This window comes from Scardinius erythrophthalmus (genome assembly GCF_964197995.2).
Source record: "Scardinius erythrophthalmus genome assembly, chromosome: 20".
NCBI classification, from domain to species: domain Eukaryota; kingdom Metazoa; phylum Chordata; class Actinopteri; order Cypriniformes; family Leuciscidae; genus Scardinius; species Scardinius erythrophthalmus.
In genome coordinates, this window is record NC_138240.1 from 34,779,145 (window position 1) to 34,795,017 (window position 15,873).

A 15,873-nucleotide genomic window follows, 5' to 3' on the forward strand; every position below is an offset into this window, starting at 1 on the left:
AAAGTCGTTCATACAGGAAGATGAGTAAATTATACTATATTCAACGTTTCTGGTCACTACACAACTAAACCAGTTGTAATTAGTTTTGATAACTTAACACTTGTATCATGAACTAAGAAAAGACATACATTCTTCTGTATCCATAAACAATTCTAACAGAGCCTTTTCACTGTTAATTATTAAAATGCATTAATATGTATAGAAATTAACATCAAGATTAATAAATATGGTAAAAAACTGTTCATTTCTATTTCATAATAGTAACTGCACAGTTAACATAAAGAACCATGTTGTATGGGTTTAAAATTCTCCTAATAATGTAAGGAGGATTATAAAACTTGTGACTGGTAACGTAAATATACTTTGGACTGATAATGTTGTTAATGTAAACTCAACCAGTTATGTCTGGAGGCACACTCGACAGGTTTGACAAGGATCTGTGACCAGTAAAGAATAAGGATGGGTTCCTTTGAGTGCAAACTAAGTAAATAAAGAGAAAGACATCTTAACGGAAGAAAAAGTCTTTTAATGACATGTGTACACACATTTGAAGTGGATCAAAAAAAGGTAATCAAAGTTGTCCTAAGACAAAAACGGGTATTGTTGTAATTCATGTATAACTTTGATGAAAGGGTTTGATCTACTTCAAATGTTGACTACTGTAATTAAATAAAGAGGAAGACATTTTAACAGAAGAAAAGGCCTTTTAATGACATCTGTACAAACAAGAGACAAGAACAAAAGAAAATTGATTTTTTTCCTTGTACGAGAGCAAAATGATACACCTTGGAAAACGACATGTATATTAAGAGAGATCTAAGCCAGCTCTTCCTCTCCCTCCTCCTCAAACTCGCCCTCCTCTTCCGCGGTGGCGTCCTGATACTGCTGATACTCGGACACCAGGTCGTTCATGTTGCTCTCGGCCTCGGTGAACTCCATCTCATCCATGCCTTCTCCTGTGTACCAGTGGAGGAAAGCTTTGCGCCGGAACATGGCGGTGAACTGCTCGGAAATGCGCTTGAAGAGCTCCTGGATGGCAGTGCTGTTCCCGATGAAGGTGGCGGCCATTTTGAGCCCGCGCGGCGGGATGTCGCAAACGGCGGTTTTGACGTTGTTTGGGATCCACTCGACAAAGTAGCTGCTGTTCTTGTTCTGAACGTTGAGCATCTGCTCGTCGACCTCCTTCATGGACATGCGGCCACGGAAGATGGCGGCGACTGTGAGGTAGCGTCCGTGGCGCGGGTCGCAAGCCGCCATCATGTTCTTGGCGTCGAACATTTGCTGAGTGAGCTCTGGTACGGTTAGGGAGCGGTACTGTTGGCTTCCCCTGCTGGTGAGAGGAGCGAAGCCGGGCATGAAGAAGTGGAGGCGAGGGAAAGGCACCATGTTCACGGCTAGCTTGCGCAGATCGGCGTTTAGCTGGCCGGGGAAACGCAGGCAGGTGGTGACGCCGCTCATAGTAGCGGACACGAGATGGTTCAGATCGCCGTATGAAGGAGTGGTGAGTTTAAGCGTGCGGAAGCAGATGTCGTACAACGCTTCGTTGTCGATACAATAGGTCTCGTCTGTGTTCTCAACCAGTTGATGCACAGAGAGTGTGGCGTTGTAGGGCTCCACCACGGTGTCGGACACTTTAGGCGAGGGCACCACGCTGAAGGTGTTCATGATGCGGTCGGGATACTCCTCGCGGATCTTGCTGATGAGGAGCGTTCCCATGCCGGAGCCGGTTCCTCCGCCCAGAGAGTGTGTGAGCTGGAAGCCCTGCAGGCAGTCGCAGCTTTCGGCTTCTTTACGAACCACATCCAGGACCGAGTCCACCAGCTCCGCTCCCTCCGTGTAGTGGCCTTTAGCCCAGTTGTTTCCAGCACCACTCTGACCTGTAAATAATATTTAAAACATCCTCAATTTGTACAATTATATGGCATTTTGTTTAATTAATAACTAGTGTTGTCAAAAATATTGATATTTTGATACTGAAATATTGGAAATGGCTCTAATACTCTTTTTCTGGAGTACTGATACACTATCTCTTCTCTACGACAGCTAATTGACACACACCCGCCTCCTGTCACTCACTCGTCTTATTCGCTCCGGTAGAATAGCGCATAATTTCACCACTTAATATGCATGCACCACTGATCTATAGAAGTTGCACTCTCATAAAGCCATGAGATCCAAATGTACCTTTTTTTCCCATGGCTTATTGCAATTTCTTTTTCTTATTGCTTATTGCAATTAAATGGTCAAATGCATACAAAAACGTCGAAATGCCCGTCTTGCAGAGTATTTAGGTGAACAGTCAGTTTTGGAGCGTGAATAGTTGAGATAAAACGCATGTTGTGTAACAGTATATTGGATCTTGACGTGACCACAGCCTTATAAACCTGCTGTAGTCGGTCATGTTAATTAAAGAACAAAAGACAAGGAAAATCACTCGTTGATCTTGTTTTGTAACATTAATTGTAAGCATTAATCTGTATTTAATTTTTAAAAATGAAAACTATACAGTGTTATTGTACATTTGATTACTTTAGTATTCAGTTAAGAAATGCTACACAAATTAGTGTTAGGAAACCTGAAAAACTTAAAGCCATGTTTATTTAATTTGTCTCTTTATTCTATTGCATTTATACGTTTTATCATTTGCAATTTGGGGGGAGGGGGTCAATTTAGTTCAACGATTCAAATAAAGCCTCCCTTTTCAGTGTGTAAGCCATCACAACAAAATTACTACATTTTTTTATTCAGATTGTTTATTCTGGTGTCTCTATTGTCCTGTTCATTGGGTTTCCAGGACTAAGTCAAAGCCTATTCATTTACACACAATGTAACACCAAACAATCAACCCAAATTCTCAAAAAATTTATATTTATTCAAGGTATCACACCGAAGTTGGAAATTCCAGTATAGTGACAACACTATCAATGACAATACCCACCAAAAACAAAGTTGTCTGGCCTGAAGACCTGGCCGAAGGGTCCGGACCTCACGGAGTCCATGGTCCCCGGCTCCAAATCCACCAACACAGCACGGGGCACGTATTTGCCTCCTAAAACATGATAAAACACAGGGTTAATATGGCTTAATAAAATAAAATACAAAAATAAAATAAAAATTATTACAAAATTATTTTACCATGTTTCCTATAATAAAAAAATCATAATGTGCACTTGGTAGTATTGATATGTGGAAGTACCTGATGCCTCATTGTAATAGACATTGATCCTGTCGAGCTGGAGGTCGCTGTCACCATGATATGTGCCGGTGGGATCAATACCATGCTCATCACTGATAACCTCCCAGAACTACGGAATATAATAAACAATATTATTAGTGACTTGAGTAGATTGTGCTTAAAGCTACATACATGCCACAATTAACAACGATGTTCTCAGTAATCCATGCTAGATTTAAAATCAACAATGTTTTTGTATATTGTGGACTGAAATAGACCTTATTCAGAGCGGAGATTTATGAAAGAGAGGCTGTGAGGGATACTTAAGTGTTTTTATTGTTATCTGCTGTAAACTGAATAAAGCTCCTAGATTAATTATTTTTCAAAGCTCAAATCGCCTGGGATTTTTTTTCAACACATGTCTCGGAAAGACATGTTTTGTAGTGTTTCATGAGCAGAACAATTAAAAAAAACATTAAATAACAGACTGAAGAGATGTCTATCCCTCACAGCCTCGCTTTCATTCCCGTTACAAATTAAAGATGGCGCTGTTGTGAATAAAGTCTTTCTTTCATTAAACCTATATTTTTCAAATATTCACCAAGTGGGCTTAACAAAAGACAACTGTTCACAAACTCCCACCCATATTTCGCATTAACATGCTTTTAGGCCTCATACGGTGTATACAAAATGGTTACATATAAAGCGCTTTTATATATTTTAATTTCGGTTAAAATTAGTTACAACGTCACTAACAAATGATCTTCTTTGAATTCCTCCCGCGCAAAACTCGCGCGCGCGCCACGCGCACCGGTTGGCTGAAATCCATTTCCGGTGCGCTCATACCCTAATCGATTTATTGGGCGTCTACATTTCGGAAATAAATAAATATCCGAATTAACAGGCCGGTGCTATTAGATTTTTGTTTTTGTAATATTTATTGCCATTATTTCCTTAAAAAATCTGGGATATGGCTATATTTAGACTGCGCTTACACGTTCACTTCCTTTTGTCGCACTGCAGTGAATCTCACAAAGGGAAGCTCCCAGACAGACGCCGGCGAGACGAAGAATTGACATGGAATTTTTTTCTTATTTATATGCATTTTGGCCAACTGCTAAAATACATAATCTTTGAAAATCTTTTAATCGTTTCAATCAAACCAAATAAACCCGAACGAGGAAGCACATGTATGACCTAGATTGCATTCAAACGAGATCAGAGTAGTTTGGACTATTGGACTGTGAACAATTACGGCACATTAGAGAAAATATTAACGATTAGATTTTTTATTTATTTATTATTATTACATATTCTATTCTATAAACACTAATACCACATTTTAAACCAACAACAACTGCAAATGTCGATTAAAAAAATCTAATAATTACAAAAAATGAAAAAAATAAAAAAACAAACCTTGGCTCCAATCTGGTTACCGCACTGTCCGGCTTGAAGATGCACGATTTCCCTCATTTTCACTCTTGGGTAATAAGATTTGAGGAGGCAACTAACCTTTTTCTTTCTTCAACTGGTTGAGAAAAGACACTTCCCCCATATAAATAGACTCCTCAAGCCCCGCCCCCGGACACACAAGGTTAGTATGTATCAGAACACCATTAGCTGTCTGCCTAAAGCCCGCCCACAACTGTCATTCTATCCAATCACAGTAGAGACAGAGAATGCTGATTAGCCCTAAACGACTGTCAATCAAATTTGATGTTAACGTGTGACTTTCTGCGGCAGCACTGTTTTGTATAAAAAAAAAAAAGAAAGAGAATAGTTGACATACCACAGAAGCAAAGCCCTGTAATGAAGCTGTACATTTCGAAAACACTTCTTTGTTTATGGCTCTGAAATGTTATGTGTTCCCAAGCTTAGTATAATAACTAGATGTACAATTTTATTTGCAGGCAAAAGAAGGGAAAAAAAAGGATAAAGATCATGACTAGTAAAATGTATACGAATGTAAAAAAAAAAAAAAAAGCTTTGCTGAATACATAATTTAACAAAAAACAGAATAGCTCAGTACACAAAGTGTTAAATAAAAATATACATTGCTGTTAATTTGTCCTGCGTTTACTTACTACATAGAGCACTTGTTTCTTGGGGTGTCACAATATATCGCAATACAAAAATGCAACAATATGTATCGTGGATAGTGACCATATTTATTGTGTATAATTCACCAAAAATGAAAATTAATGTGTGAGGAAAAAAATCTAGTTTTCAGAGTTTTAGTGTCAGTATATTAAACTACTATATATAATGTTTAATATAATGTATAATAATGAAATGGGGCAAAATTTGTGTGTCCTGATAATGCCAAATGTTACCAGTAAAAATGGCAGACATTATTTTAAATATATCTAGTCAGTGACAGTGCAAGCATATTCATCTAAAATAATTCAGTATTTTCAGCTTCAGAATCATGAATATTGTTATTCTGGTGTCTCTATTGTCCTGTGCGTTGGGTTTCCAGCACCAAGTCCAAGACTATTCATTTACACAGCTACTGAAACTACCACTTTCAGAGACATAAAAGTAATCCATGTGAATACCGTGGTTTAACCCCGATTTTATGAAGCGACACGAGAAACACAATTTACCACTTTATTTACAAAATATTAATCTCCAAGTTTACCATAAATCAGAAGCACTGGATTACTGTAATGATGTCTTTACTGCCTTTCTGGGGCTTGAAAGCGGTAGTTGCGTAGCCTGTCAGAAATCTCTCAGATTTAATAAAAAATATCTTCATTTGTGTTTTGAAGATGAACGAAAGTCTGGCTAGACATTAGCGTGAGTAATTAAAGACAGAATTTTCATGTTTGGGTGAACTAACCCTTTAAAAGTCTTGTGTGTATGTGTGTAAGTGAAGAAGAGAGAAATGTAGTTGTGTTGGGGTTTTATGTTTCACAGGCGGACACATCTCTGGTTTGGGTGCAGTTGTATTATTAAAAACTAATCTGGAGAGGGAATGCATGGAAATGTAATCTGCCATGGCGCAGTTGCTGTGACTTAAACCTGGAGAATGAGGGTTTGCCCCAGTCCTGCTGCATCATGGGTAAAGTCCTCGGGGTTTTCCGAGGGCTGGCCAGATAAGACTGCAGATACTGTTACACAAGCAGATGCTACTCTGGGATTCAAATCATTTGAAGTGAGACGGCTTATGTACTACTATTGTTTCACGATTAAAATAGGTCAATTACAGTGAATACTTGCAGATTAGTCAGGTGAGTCATGGCAGTTTCATGAAGGCTTTTCTGTATTAATGAGTTCCAGTTAGTTTTATATAAGGTATGCTTGCAATTTGGTCAAAATCTATTGCCCCTTTGTCGTTCCAAACCCACATTACTAGTGATGGGCAACGATTAATCGCGATTAATCGCGAAAAAATAAAAGTTTGTGTTTACAAAATATATGCACTGTGTATAATTATTTTGTATATATAAATACAAATATATGCATGAATATATTTAAGAAATATTTGCATTTATATACTATATATATATATTCATATATAATTATATTATATATAATCATAAATATTTTATATATAAATAACACATTTTTCTTAAATATTTGCATGGGTGTGTATTCATATATACAAAATAATTATATACAGTACACACAGATATATTATGTTAACAAAAACTTTTATTTTTGGATGTGATTAATCGTTGCACAGCACTATTCCAAACTCATAAGACTTTTTTCTTATGTTGAACACATTGGAAATGCTTTTGCACGCTGAAGAATGAGGAACAGGCCTATAATATAATAAGCAGTGAGAAATATGAAGAGCTCGTTTCCCAGGGAAGGTGTGAGTACAAGAGGGTGGAGATGAAAAGTGAGAACAAACAAAGACGTTATGTGCATACATGTTTATAGATATAGTTTCATTTTTATGATGTCTATCATATTTGTGAGATCTAATATATTGTTAACACTTTACAATATGGTTTATTAGTCTCACTCCGACTGTGAGAAATCAATTTGAACAAAAACGCGATAAATGTACTTTCTTCTCTGAGGTGAGTATATCCATTGTGTACGACGCAACAAGAAGTTATTGCATTCACATCCTTCAAATGTCTTTCTGGAGATATTAAACTCAGTGAAGAAACGGATGGTTTAATTATTTATTTTTTTAAATATTCCTTTCGCGGTCCATAAAAGAAAGAAGGGCATACGACAATAGAACAGCATTAAATGATGACTGAATTTTAATTTTAGGGTGAACTATCCCTTCAATTGAAAACCAGTTCACATTCATGTTTGAGTGCAATTTAATCAACAACCAATGCAGAGCATCAAGTCCATCACACTCAGATGTCCTTCACAATACAGAACAAAAGATCTGTTTCTACACTTAATCACGACTTTAATCAAAATGTGAAAACTTGATCCTCCTCGGAAATGACTTTCCTTCTCTATTAATGTCACCTAGTCATCTCAGTAATGTTTCCCAATAATAGCCAGATCGAGACAATCCAGTGAAGTCCACTGGTATAAAACCTATGCAAACATCTATTTAAAAGACATACGAACTATACTTCAAAACTATTAACATATCACTTGATACTTACTGATATAAATATTATAGTTAAACTTTATTTGGAGCACTTCTTTATTGCACAATGCACATTTCTTAATATTAATATCATAATTAATGATTAATATATTAATGTTTTAATATCACTATTAGCATAGTGTATAATATCAGTATTTAAAAGATATTTAAAGTATACTTGCAATAGTTTCTCTTTAGCACAATCAAATATACTTCAGTATATCTTTAGTTGAACTTCAGCACTATTTCTGGAAAACTAAAGTACATTAAGTGCAAAATTAGTTGTTCCAGTTTAGCAGGCTTTAAGTATATCAGTTTAGTACACTACAGGGTATTTATATTTAGTACATAAATATGTAAATGTATTTTATCGTATACTTAGCATAAAATAAATGTATTGCAAATACATTTTAGTATTTTTTTTTCCCCACTAGAGTCACACATTTTTCTTCCTGGTTAAATATCTTAGTTTCATTTGGAAATATGTGACATTACAGAAGGAAAATGTGTTGCAAACAGAGATTCACATTGACTTTCACTCAGTGTCCATCTTAGTGTTGCAGAAAATCACATTAGAGACATTATGAAGACTTATTAATCTTCCACACCCTGTCTCTCTTCACACCTCATCAAAATATGTCTACGTCATTATAACATAATGATTGAAATTTTAGGCAAAACGTCTCATTAGACATTGTTAGAAGCAGTCATGAAAGTCTACTTAAGTTCAATTAAGTGGCGTTTTATTTCATCTTTTCACTCAATGCAATTAAGCTCAATTCTTTTCAGAATGGCATGAGTGCAAAAGAGGAAGGACTCGAGTGTTTTCTTCTTTCACCATCAGCATTTTTTGTACATAAGCAATTATGCCACAGGGGAGCCAAAGCTGCACATCTAAGTTGTTACTCTGTTTTGTTTTGTCCATCTAACCGATGCCGGATGACAGCATGAGAGAGCAGTGCAGTGTGTGTGTGTGTGTGTGTGTGTGTGTGTGTGTGTGTGTGTGTGTGTGGTGTTATTGAGTCGTCTGCAGTCTCTGTGGGTCCAGTGCACTCGCTAAAGCAAGCATTAAACACTCAGGATTTATAGATCTCTCATGTGCTGGATGATAAATCCTGTGTTCCCGACATCATTCTTATGAAAATCTCTCTGGTCATTATCATCAAATATCAGAAGGGTTATTAGATGCTAGAACTGTGAACACTAATGAGGAAGAGAGTAGCAGTCGTCTGTTTTAGCATTAGTGTTTGCATTGGTAAAGCAGAAACACTCTTGTGGAAATGGACACTTTAGCATACATTTAAAAAGATTACTTATTACATAAATAATAAACTGAATATACTTATGTACCATTACAGTTTTTTACAATCACTTTGTTGCTATTTTCAGAACCTTGATGTCATTTTTCACAACTCTAGACACAAAACTCACAACCAATGATCAAAATGCACATTTTTCAAAACTCTAACCCTTTTCTCAATTGCTTGGATACAATACACATAAAACTTAGATCATTTGTTCATTCAACAAAAATCACCTGTTCAATATGACACAACTTAACATCAAAGTACTACTATTTCAAAAGGCAATTCACACATTACATTTCAAATGAGTGTCTATTCATTTCCTTACAATGATCTAACTATCAATTGATACAACTGCTCAAAATGATAAGTTACTGTTGCATTACTCTTAATGCATAGTTGTATGGAAACAGACAAACAATCTTCCATGTTTAAATCATGAAAGTTTCAAGATAACGAGATTCATTGTCACCAATTAGCGTGGAGCATGAACCAATTAGACTACAATATCCATGGATGTAGCCTAATATTTTATCATAATGCTTCATCAGACACTGTGTCTATGGTCCCAAATACTGTACTACCTTTTTAGACTATTTACAGTATTGACAGCACTGCACTGTATAGATCATCACTCCTGTTCTGTTTCTTACAGTACAAGCAAGCAAGTTGAGGAACACTTCATTTGATGTTTTACAGTCTTTTCTATTTCATAGCTAATTACTGTATTTTTGCTTTGATTCAAATAAACCTTTTGTGATTGTACTGTAGTGTTTTGCATCAATATATTACAAACTTTGTTCAATGATTCCACTGTCTAGTATTCTGTCTACAACTGCAGTACTTTTACAGAGATGTATTTACTGTACATGTAGTACCATAATGAAACCTGTATCAACTATTTTGTTCTACAATATTTAATGATTGTACGAACAATGACACAATGAAACTATCAGTTGCTTGTGTGTGTGTGATCTATAGTTATGTCTCAACGGTAATTCACAGTAAATTTGTTTTTTGAACCAATGATTGTGCAAGTGCAAGATTTCTTTAAAGATGTGAATGCACAATGCAATGTTTTGAACATTAGACAGCATGTGTTACAAGTGATAACCGTTTTGAGTTTTGTGTCTAGAGTTTTGAAAAATGACATCAAGGTTCTGAAAATAGTAGCAAAGTGATTGTAAAAAACTGTAAATCAAAATGTACAATTCTCGTTTTTTATGGGCTATTGCAGTGTTTATACTAAATGATTTATGCACATCATTATTGTTCCTGGTAATGATGAATCAGAATAACTTCCTCTCTTCTCTTCTCTTCTCTTCTCTTCTCTTCTCTTCTCTTCTCTTCTCTTCTCTTCTCTTCTCTTCTCTTCTCTTCTCTTCTCTTCTCTTCTCTTCTCTTCTCTTCTCTTCTCTTCTCTTCTCTTCTCTTCTCTTCTCTTCTCTTCTCGATGACGAGGGCAGGGCAATAACCTGTGTGTGTGTGTGTGTGTGTGTGTGTGTGTGTGTGTGTGTGTGTGTGTGTGTGTGTGTGTGTGTTTGTGAGTGTGTGTGTGTGTGTGTGTGTGTGTGTGTGTGTGTGTGTGTGTGTGTGTGTGTGTGTGTGTGTTTGTGAGTGAGTGAGTGTGTGTGTGTGTGTGTGTGTGTGTGTGTTTTTGTGTGTGTGTGTGTGTGTGTGTGTGTGTGTGTGTGTGTGTGTGTGTGTGTGTGTGTGTGTGTGTATGTCTGTGTGCGTGAGAGTGTGTGTGTGTGTGCACGTGTGTTAGTGTGTGTGTTTGTGCGTGTGTGTGTTAGTGTCTGAGAGTGCGTGTGTGTTGAGCTGTGTCTGTCAATGTGTGTGTGTGTGTTAGTGTCTGAGTGCGTGTGTGAGAGTGTGTGTCTGTCAATGTGTGTGTGTGTGTGTGTGTGTGTTAGTGTTTGAGTGTGTGTGTGAGAGTGTGTGTCTGTCAATGTGTGTGTGTGTGTGTGTGTGTGTGTGTGTTAGTGTTTGAGTGCGTGTGTGAGAGTGTGTGTCTGTCAATGTGTGTGTGTGTGTGTGTGTGTGTGTGTGTGTGTGTGTGTGTGTGTGTGTGTGTGTTGGGTAAAGCAGAGGCTGCAGTTCTTCATTACTCATGAATAAGATCTCAGCACAGAATATCTCTCATATGAACAGCTGTTTCTCTCTGAGCTTCACCAGATCCCACAGGATATCATGATCCCGATCCACACAAATCGATACGTCATGATCAGTAATCCAGCGCTGGATATATATATATAGTATAAGGCATTAACTGCAGTGTTATGAGCCGCTGCGTCAGATGTTCATTATTGAGGAACTGTCCCTTTAACATGTTGGTCTTTGTGTCTCGGCTGCCCTTCCCCCCACAGGATCCTGAGTCACACACACTTCATCTCCACTCCCACAGTCAGCTGTTCTCACACACACACAACTCAATGACCCCAAGACGATCTCTCTTTATACAGCCCTGGCTCAGGCTCAAACCATGAGATCATTCTTTTGCTCTATTATTTTAAAAACTTAGCATGTTGCTAAGCTGACAATGTAATACTGTAATAAGCATAAAATACATCGCACACAAATATCCGGTTAATCTGTTAAAGCTATTTTATAGATACTTTTAAGTGGCCTATTGAATATGATAGAAAGAAGTCTCTTCTGATCACCATGACTGCATTTATTTGATCAAAAATACAGTAAAATCTGTAATATTGTGAAATAGTATTACAATGTAAAATATCTGTTTTCTATGTGAATATATAGTAAAGTGTAATTTATTCCTGTGATTAAAGCTGAATTTTCAGCATCATTACATTACAGTCTTCAGTGTCACATGATCCTTCAGAAATCACTCTAATATGATGATTTGATGCTCAAGAAACATTTATGATTATTATCACTGTTGAAAACATTTGTGCCACTTCATATTATTATTTAAACCGCAATACTTTTTTTTTCAGGATTCTTTGATGAATAGAAAGTTACAAAAACAAAATTTATTTGAAATAGAAATCTACTGTAACATTAAAATTATGTTTTATGACCTCAAATTATGTAAAATTATGACCTCTAAGTGCCATCTGAAATTTTCTTCAATAGAATGATCATTTTTATCAAGCTTGTATATTTAAGTTCAGTAATTTCACTTAAATCACAATTAATAGGTAATTTTCATTGCCATTTAAGTGAAATTACTGAACTTAAATATACGAGCTTGATAAAAATGATCATTCTAGAAGAAAATTTCAGATGGCACTTAGAGGCTTTTGCATCTGAACTCTTCATATATTATATTATGGTTATATTATAGTCAAGAGATGAATCTGCAGATTTGTGCTAGAAATAATTTAGAGACACAGGAGTCACTAAAAGTTGCATTTTCAGTTGAATTTAGGGAAACCGCTTGAAACGTGTGTTGTGTTGAGCTATTTCAGTCACTTTTGTTTGATTAGTTCATTGCAAACAGCTGAACGTCTGTAAATCTGCCAGTAAACCTGATTTGCAATGGGGGCTGAGTCATTTCGACTACAACTGTATATGCAGCTTCTTGTGGTCCTCATCACTGGAGCAGATGGAGATCAGGATCTGGAGGAAACATCCAGATGGCCGGAGGGGGTTTGCATATGTATGAGTGGAGTAATGCTCCTCCATTGTAGTAAATCATTGACATGCAAGTCAATCATCCACAGAAAATCACCTTTCATATTCAACTCTCTTCTGATGAGCTGGAATGAATCGCAGAAGCCGTCCTCGACGCGCTGTAAACGGGTTGGGTTGGGTTGGGTTGGGCTGATACACAGTGTGTGTATGCTGGGTTGAGTTGAGTTCTCTCACAGTGGCCGGTGTGTGTTATGCTGGGTTGAGTTGTGCTGTGGGGGTTGAGACGCGGGTTTAAAGCGCTCTTGTCTCTCTAGGGAAGCGCTAGCAGGATATGAGCTCTGATGCTAATGCTAATGGACTGCCCCCCCCCATCTCTCCACATGCAGGGAATGCTGATGAGACCCTGGAGACTCACACAGAACACACACCGTTTCACTGCATAGATACACGGGTCATTGATGAATAAGGATTTTAAAAGTGTAAAAAAATATGTAATGAGGATATAATTAATTTGGAAACCATTTTTTAGTTTTACAAAGTGTTAACAATGAGATTATGTGGTTTTTGCAATCTATTCACACTGCGTTTGTAATTTTTTTTATAAAAATTTGTCACCAAAAAAAGTCATTCAATAAAATGATTAATTTGCAGATGATTATTCATGAAAAAACCTGATTTGACATTGATGTTGAGATAGTGTGTATAGTGTGTAACACGGAAGAAATATAAAATAACATTATCACTGATCTCATAAATGTATTCATTTTATTGGACTACTCTAAACCCTCCAACATATTCAAGGATAACATTGCACAGGGGAATGAGGAAAAACGTAGGGAAAAAAGCCTAATCTGCTTTATATTTGTATTATTGTAGTTCCTTTAGTTATTAAAAACAATATTATTCAATTTAAATATTTACTATATATCGGTTTTACCCAATGACAATGTCTGCTGCCATTGGCATTATGAATATGTTTGACAATACACAGGCACAGATTGCTACAGAAGCACATTTTATTGTTAAAATAATATTATGAAACTGGTTCGTCATACTGGGAACTCGGCCAATGTTGTTTAAGGTTTCACTGTTTGTTTGTACGGCCTTGCGTGGCCTCGCTCCCGAATACATGTCGGATCTTATCCAGGCCTATCAGACGACAAGGCCAGTGAGGTCATCTCAAATATCACTTTTAAAGATCCTTAATCTCATCTAAAGTCCAAAAGCGATCGTGCCTTTTCAGTTGCGGCAATAAAATCTGGAATAATCCGCCTTTGGATATTAGATGTTGTCATACACTGGGTTTTTAATAAATCACGTTTGAGGGCGCATTTACTTACTCAGGCTTTTACGTTTCACTGTTGTCTTGCATTTTAATTGTCCTTTGGTTTGGCGTTTACTGTTTTTTGTATTTTTGCTATGCTGTTGGAATCTTGTTTTAATGGAAAGCACTTTGGCCAACTCGTGTTGTATTTAAATGTGCTATGCAAACTAACTAAGCTTCGGACAGCTCATTTTGTCTTTTCCTTTCCTGAAGGCCTTGTTGAGCTCTGGATGCTTATTGGTTTTAGGGGGAGGGTTTCGCATCTTCCCAATCAATAGCAAGACTTTCATATGGACCAAAGGTCATTAGTGAGCCGCCGCAACAGAAGGAAGTCACTCTGCTGTACACAGAATATAGTGGTTTGTGTTATATACTTATAGCAAGATTATCTTGGTTAATCATTACGAGCTAGCCTATCTTGCTGTTCCGGAAACTGCAAGGAAATTTCACGAAGAAATGCAAAAATTTGAAGTTGAAAACCTGTTTTTCTTGCAAAAACCTGAAATTGTTTCATTTAAACTTGGAAAAATATTTTTTACATGGTACCAGCATGATGCAGATTTACAATTTAATGCAAAGAATTGGTTTAAACATTTCACTGTAAAAATGATGAAAATTTTATTTATTTGTATAGCGCTTTTCACAACACACATCGTGAGTCCACATTACAGTTTAGAGTGATCTGTTATTATCAGAGGATCTGTCTAAGTTATGTATTTCAGAAATGTACATGTACAAAATCACAGTTAGCTAAAAACGTCTTAATTTAAACAATGTAATAATTGAAGGCAGAAACAACGAGCTCATTGAAGTCATGAATACTTGTTTGTGTATTTACAGCTTTTTCATTTGGATTCAACTGATATCTTGTGTCGTATGAATACAGGGTTACACTTTATTTCAAGGTGTCTTTGTTACACTATAATTACACATTTAGGTACTGAGTAATATTAATTAAAATGTACTTACTATAGAGTTAGGGTTAGTTGCATGTTATTATGCATAATTTATAGTTATTACTATAGTAATGACATTTTTAAAAGAACACTAAAGTCATTCAGCTGTATTAGTAACACTATTTTAATAAGGCACTGAAAAGCATATGTTGTAAACGCCATCTTCCGCTGTGGGGAACTGAGGCCTCGCCCAGCTTTACTTCACTAATAACTGTGGCTCCCTCTAGTGTTCACAGAGTGCCATTCATTGGCAGATTATTACGGTGAGCGGGAGGGGACATGCTCAGTTCACAGTTTCGTCGTGGCCACGTCATATTACAGTTTTTCTCAATTGCTAAAACACTAAAACCCATTGGCTGAACAAAGTTCTCAGTTGCCTGAACTCATTTAGCTAATTGTGCAGTCTGTTGTCAATTCCTTAAACCATTTCACATGGCATTTAGCCTATTCGCCTACTTATACTATATAACATAATATAACATAAATGCCCTAAAAGGATGTACTCTTTTTGTTGAGGAAAAAGTGCATACTTTTGAGTGTGTAGCAGAAGAGTTCCTTCCCACCTTCAACAACCTGTGTTCTCTCTGAACTGGCTTATATTGGTTGTCACATCTTTTGAAACAGGTTAAATCAATTTTGAGTGGTTGTTGACCCCTATTGAACAGTGATGTTGTGGTGCAAGATTGAGCTGAAGCCAGACATGCCTTTATGATTGTTTCCAGTGAAGTTCTGCATGTTGAGAAAAGGAAAGCACTGAATCATGGCAAACCCGGTGATTTGATTCAGACACGTCTACACTAATGCAGATATACTGGAAAAATGATATTAAACCATTCAAGCGCATGAAGACCCGCAGGCTGTTTTCTGTTTTCACATCCAAAGCGCACTCACAGAAAGCCGCCTCTCATTCGGTTTAGTGCGTGATACTGGACTGAGTT

At 36.8% G+C, this 15,873-nt stretch overlaps 1 protein-coding gene across 1 annotated transcript; it reads right to left on the reverse strand.

Moving 5' to 3' along the window:
* Positions 1–684: 684 nt before the first annotated feature.
* Positions 685–4,750, reverse strand: tubb2b (tubulin, beta 2b). Its single transcript, XM_081348089.1, has 4 exons — positions 4,595–4,750; positions 3,197–3,305; positions 2,939–3,049; positions 685–1,877 (listed from the first exon to the last, which is right to left on the reverse strand). The coding sequence occupies exons 1-4, from the start codon at positions 4,649–4,651 to the stop codon at positions 817–819; spliced, it is 1,338 nt and encodes a 445-aa protein (XP_081204215.1). The 5' UTR covers positions 4,652–4,750; the 3' UTR covers positions 685–816.
* Between the last annotated feature and the right edge of the window lie 11,123 nt (positions 4,751–15,873).

Excerpts from the sequence above, each read along its gene's own strand:
- tubb2b (XM_081348089.1), bottom strand. The coding sequence starts at position 4,651 with ATGAGGGAAATCGTGCATCTTCAAGCCGGACAGTGCGGTAACCAGATT. Across the intron at positions 3,306-4,594 it reads GTAACCAGATTGGAGCCAAG|TTCTGGGAGGTTATCAGTGA; the intron begins GTTTGTTTTTTT and ends TATATTCCGTAG. Across the intron at positions 3,050-3,196 it reads CTATTACAATGAGGCATCAG|GAGGCAAATACGTGCCCCGT; the intron begins GTACTTCCACAT and ends ATCATGTTTTAG.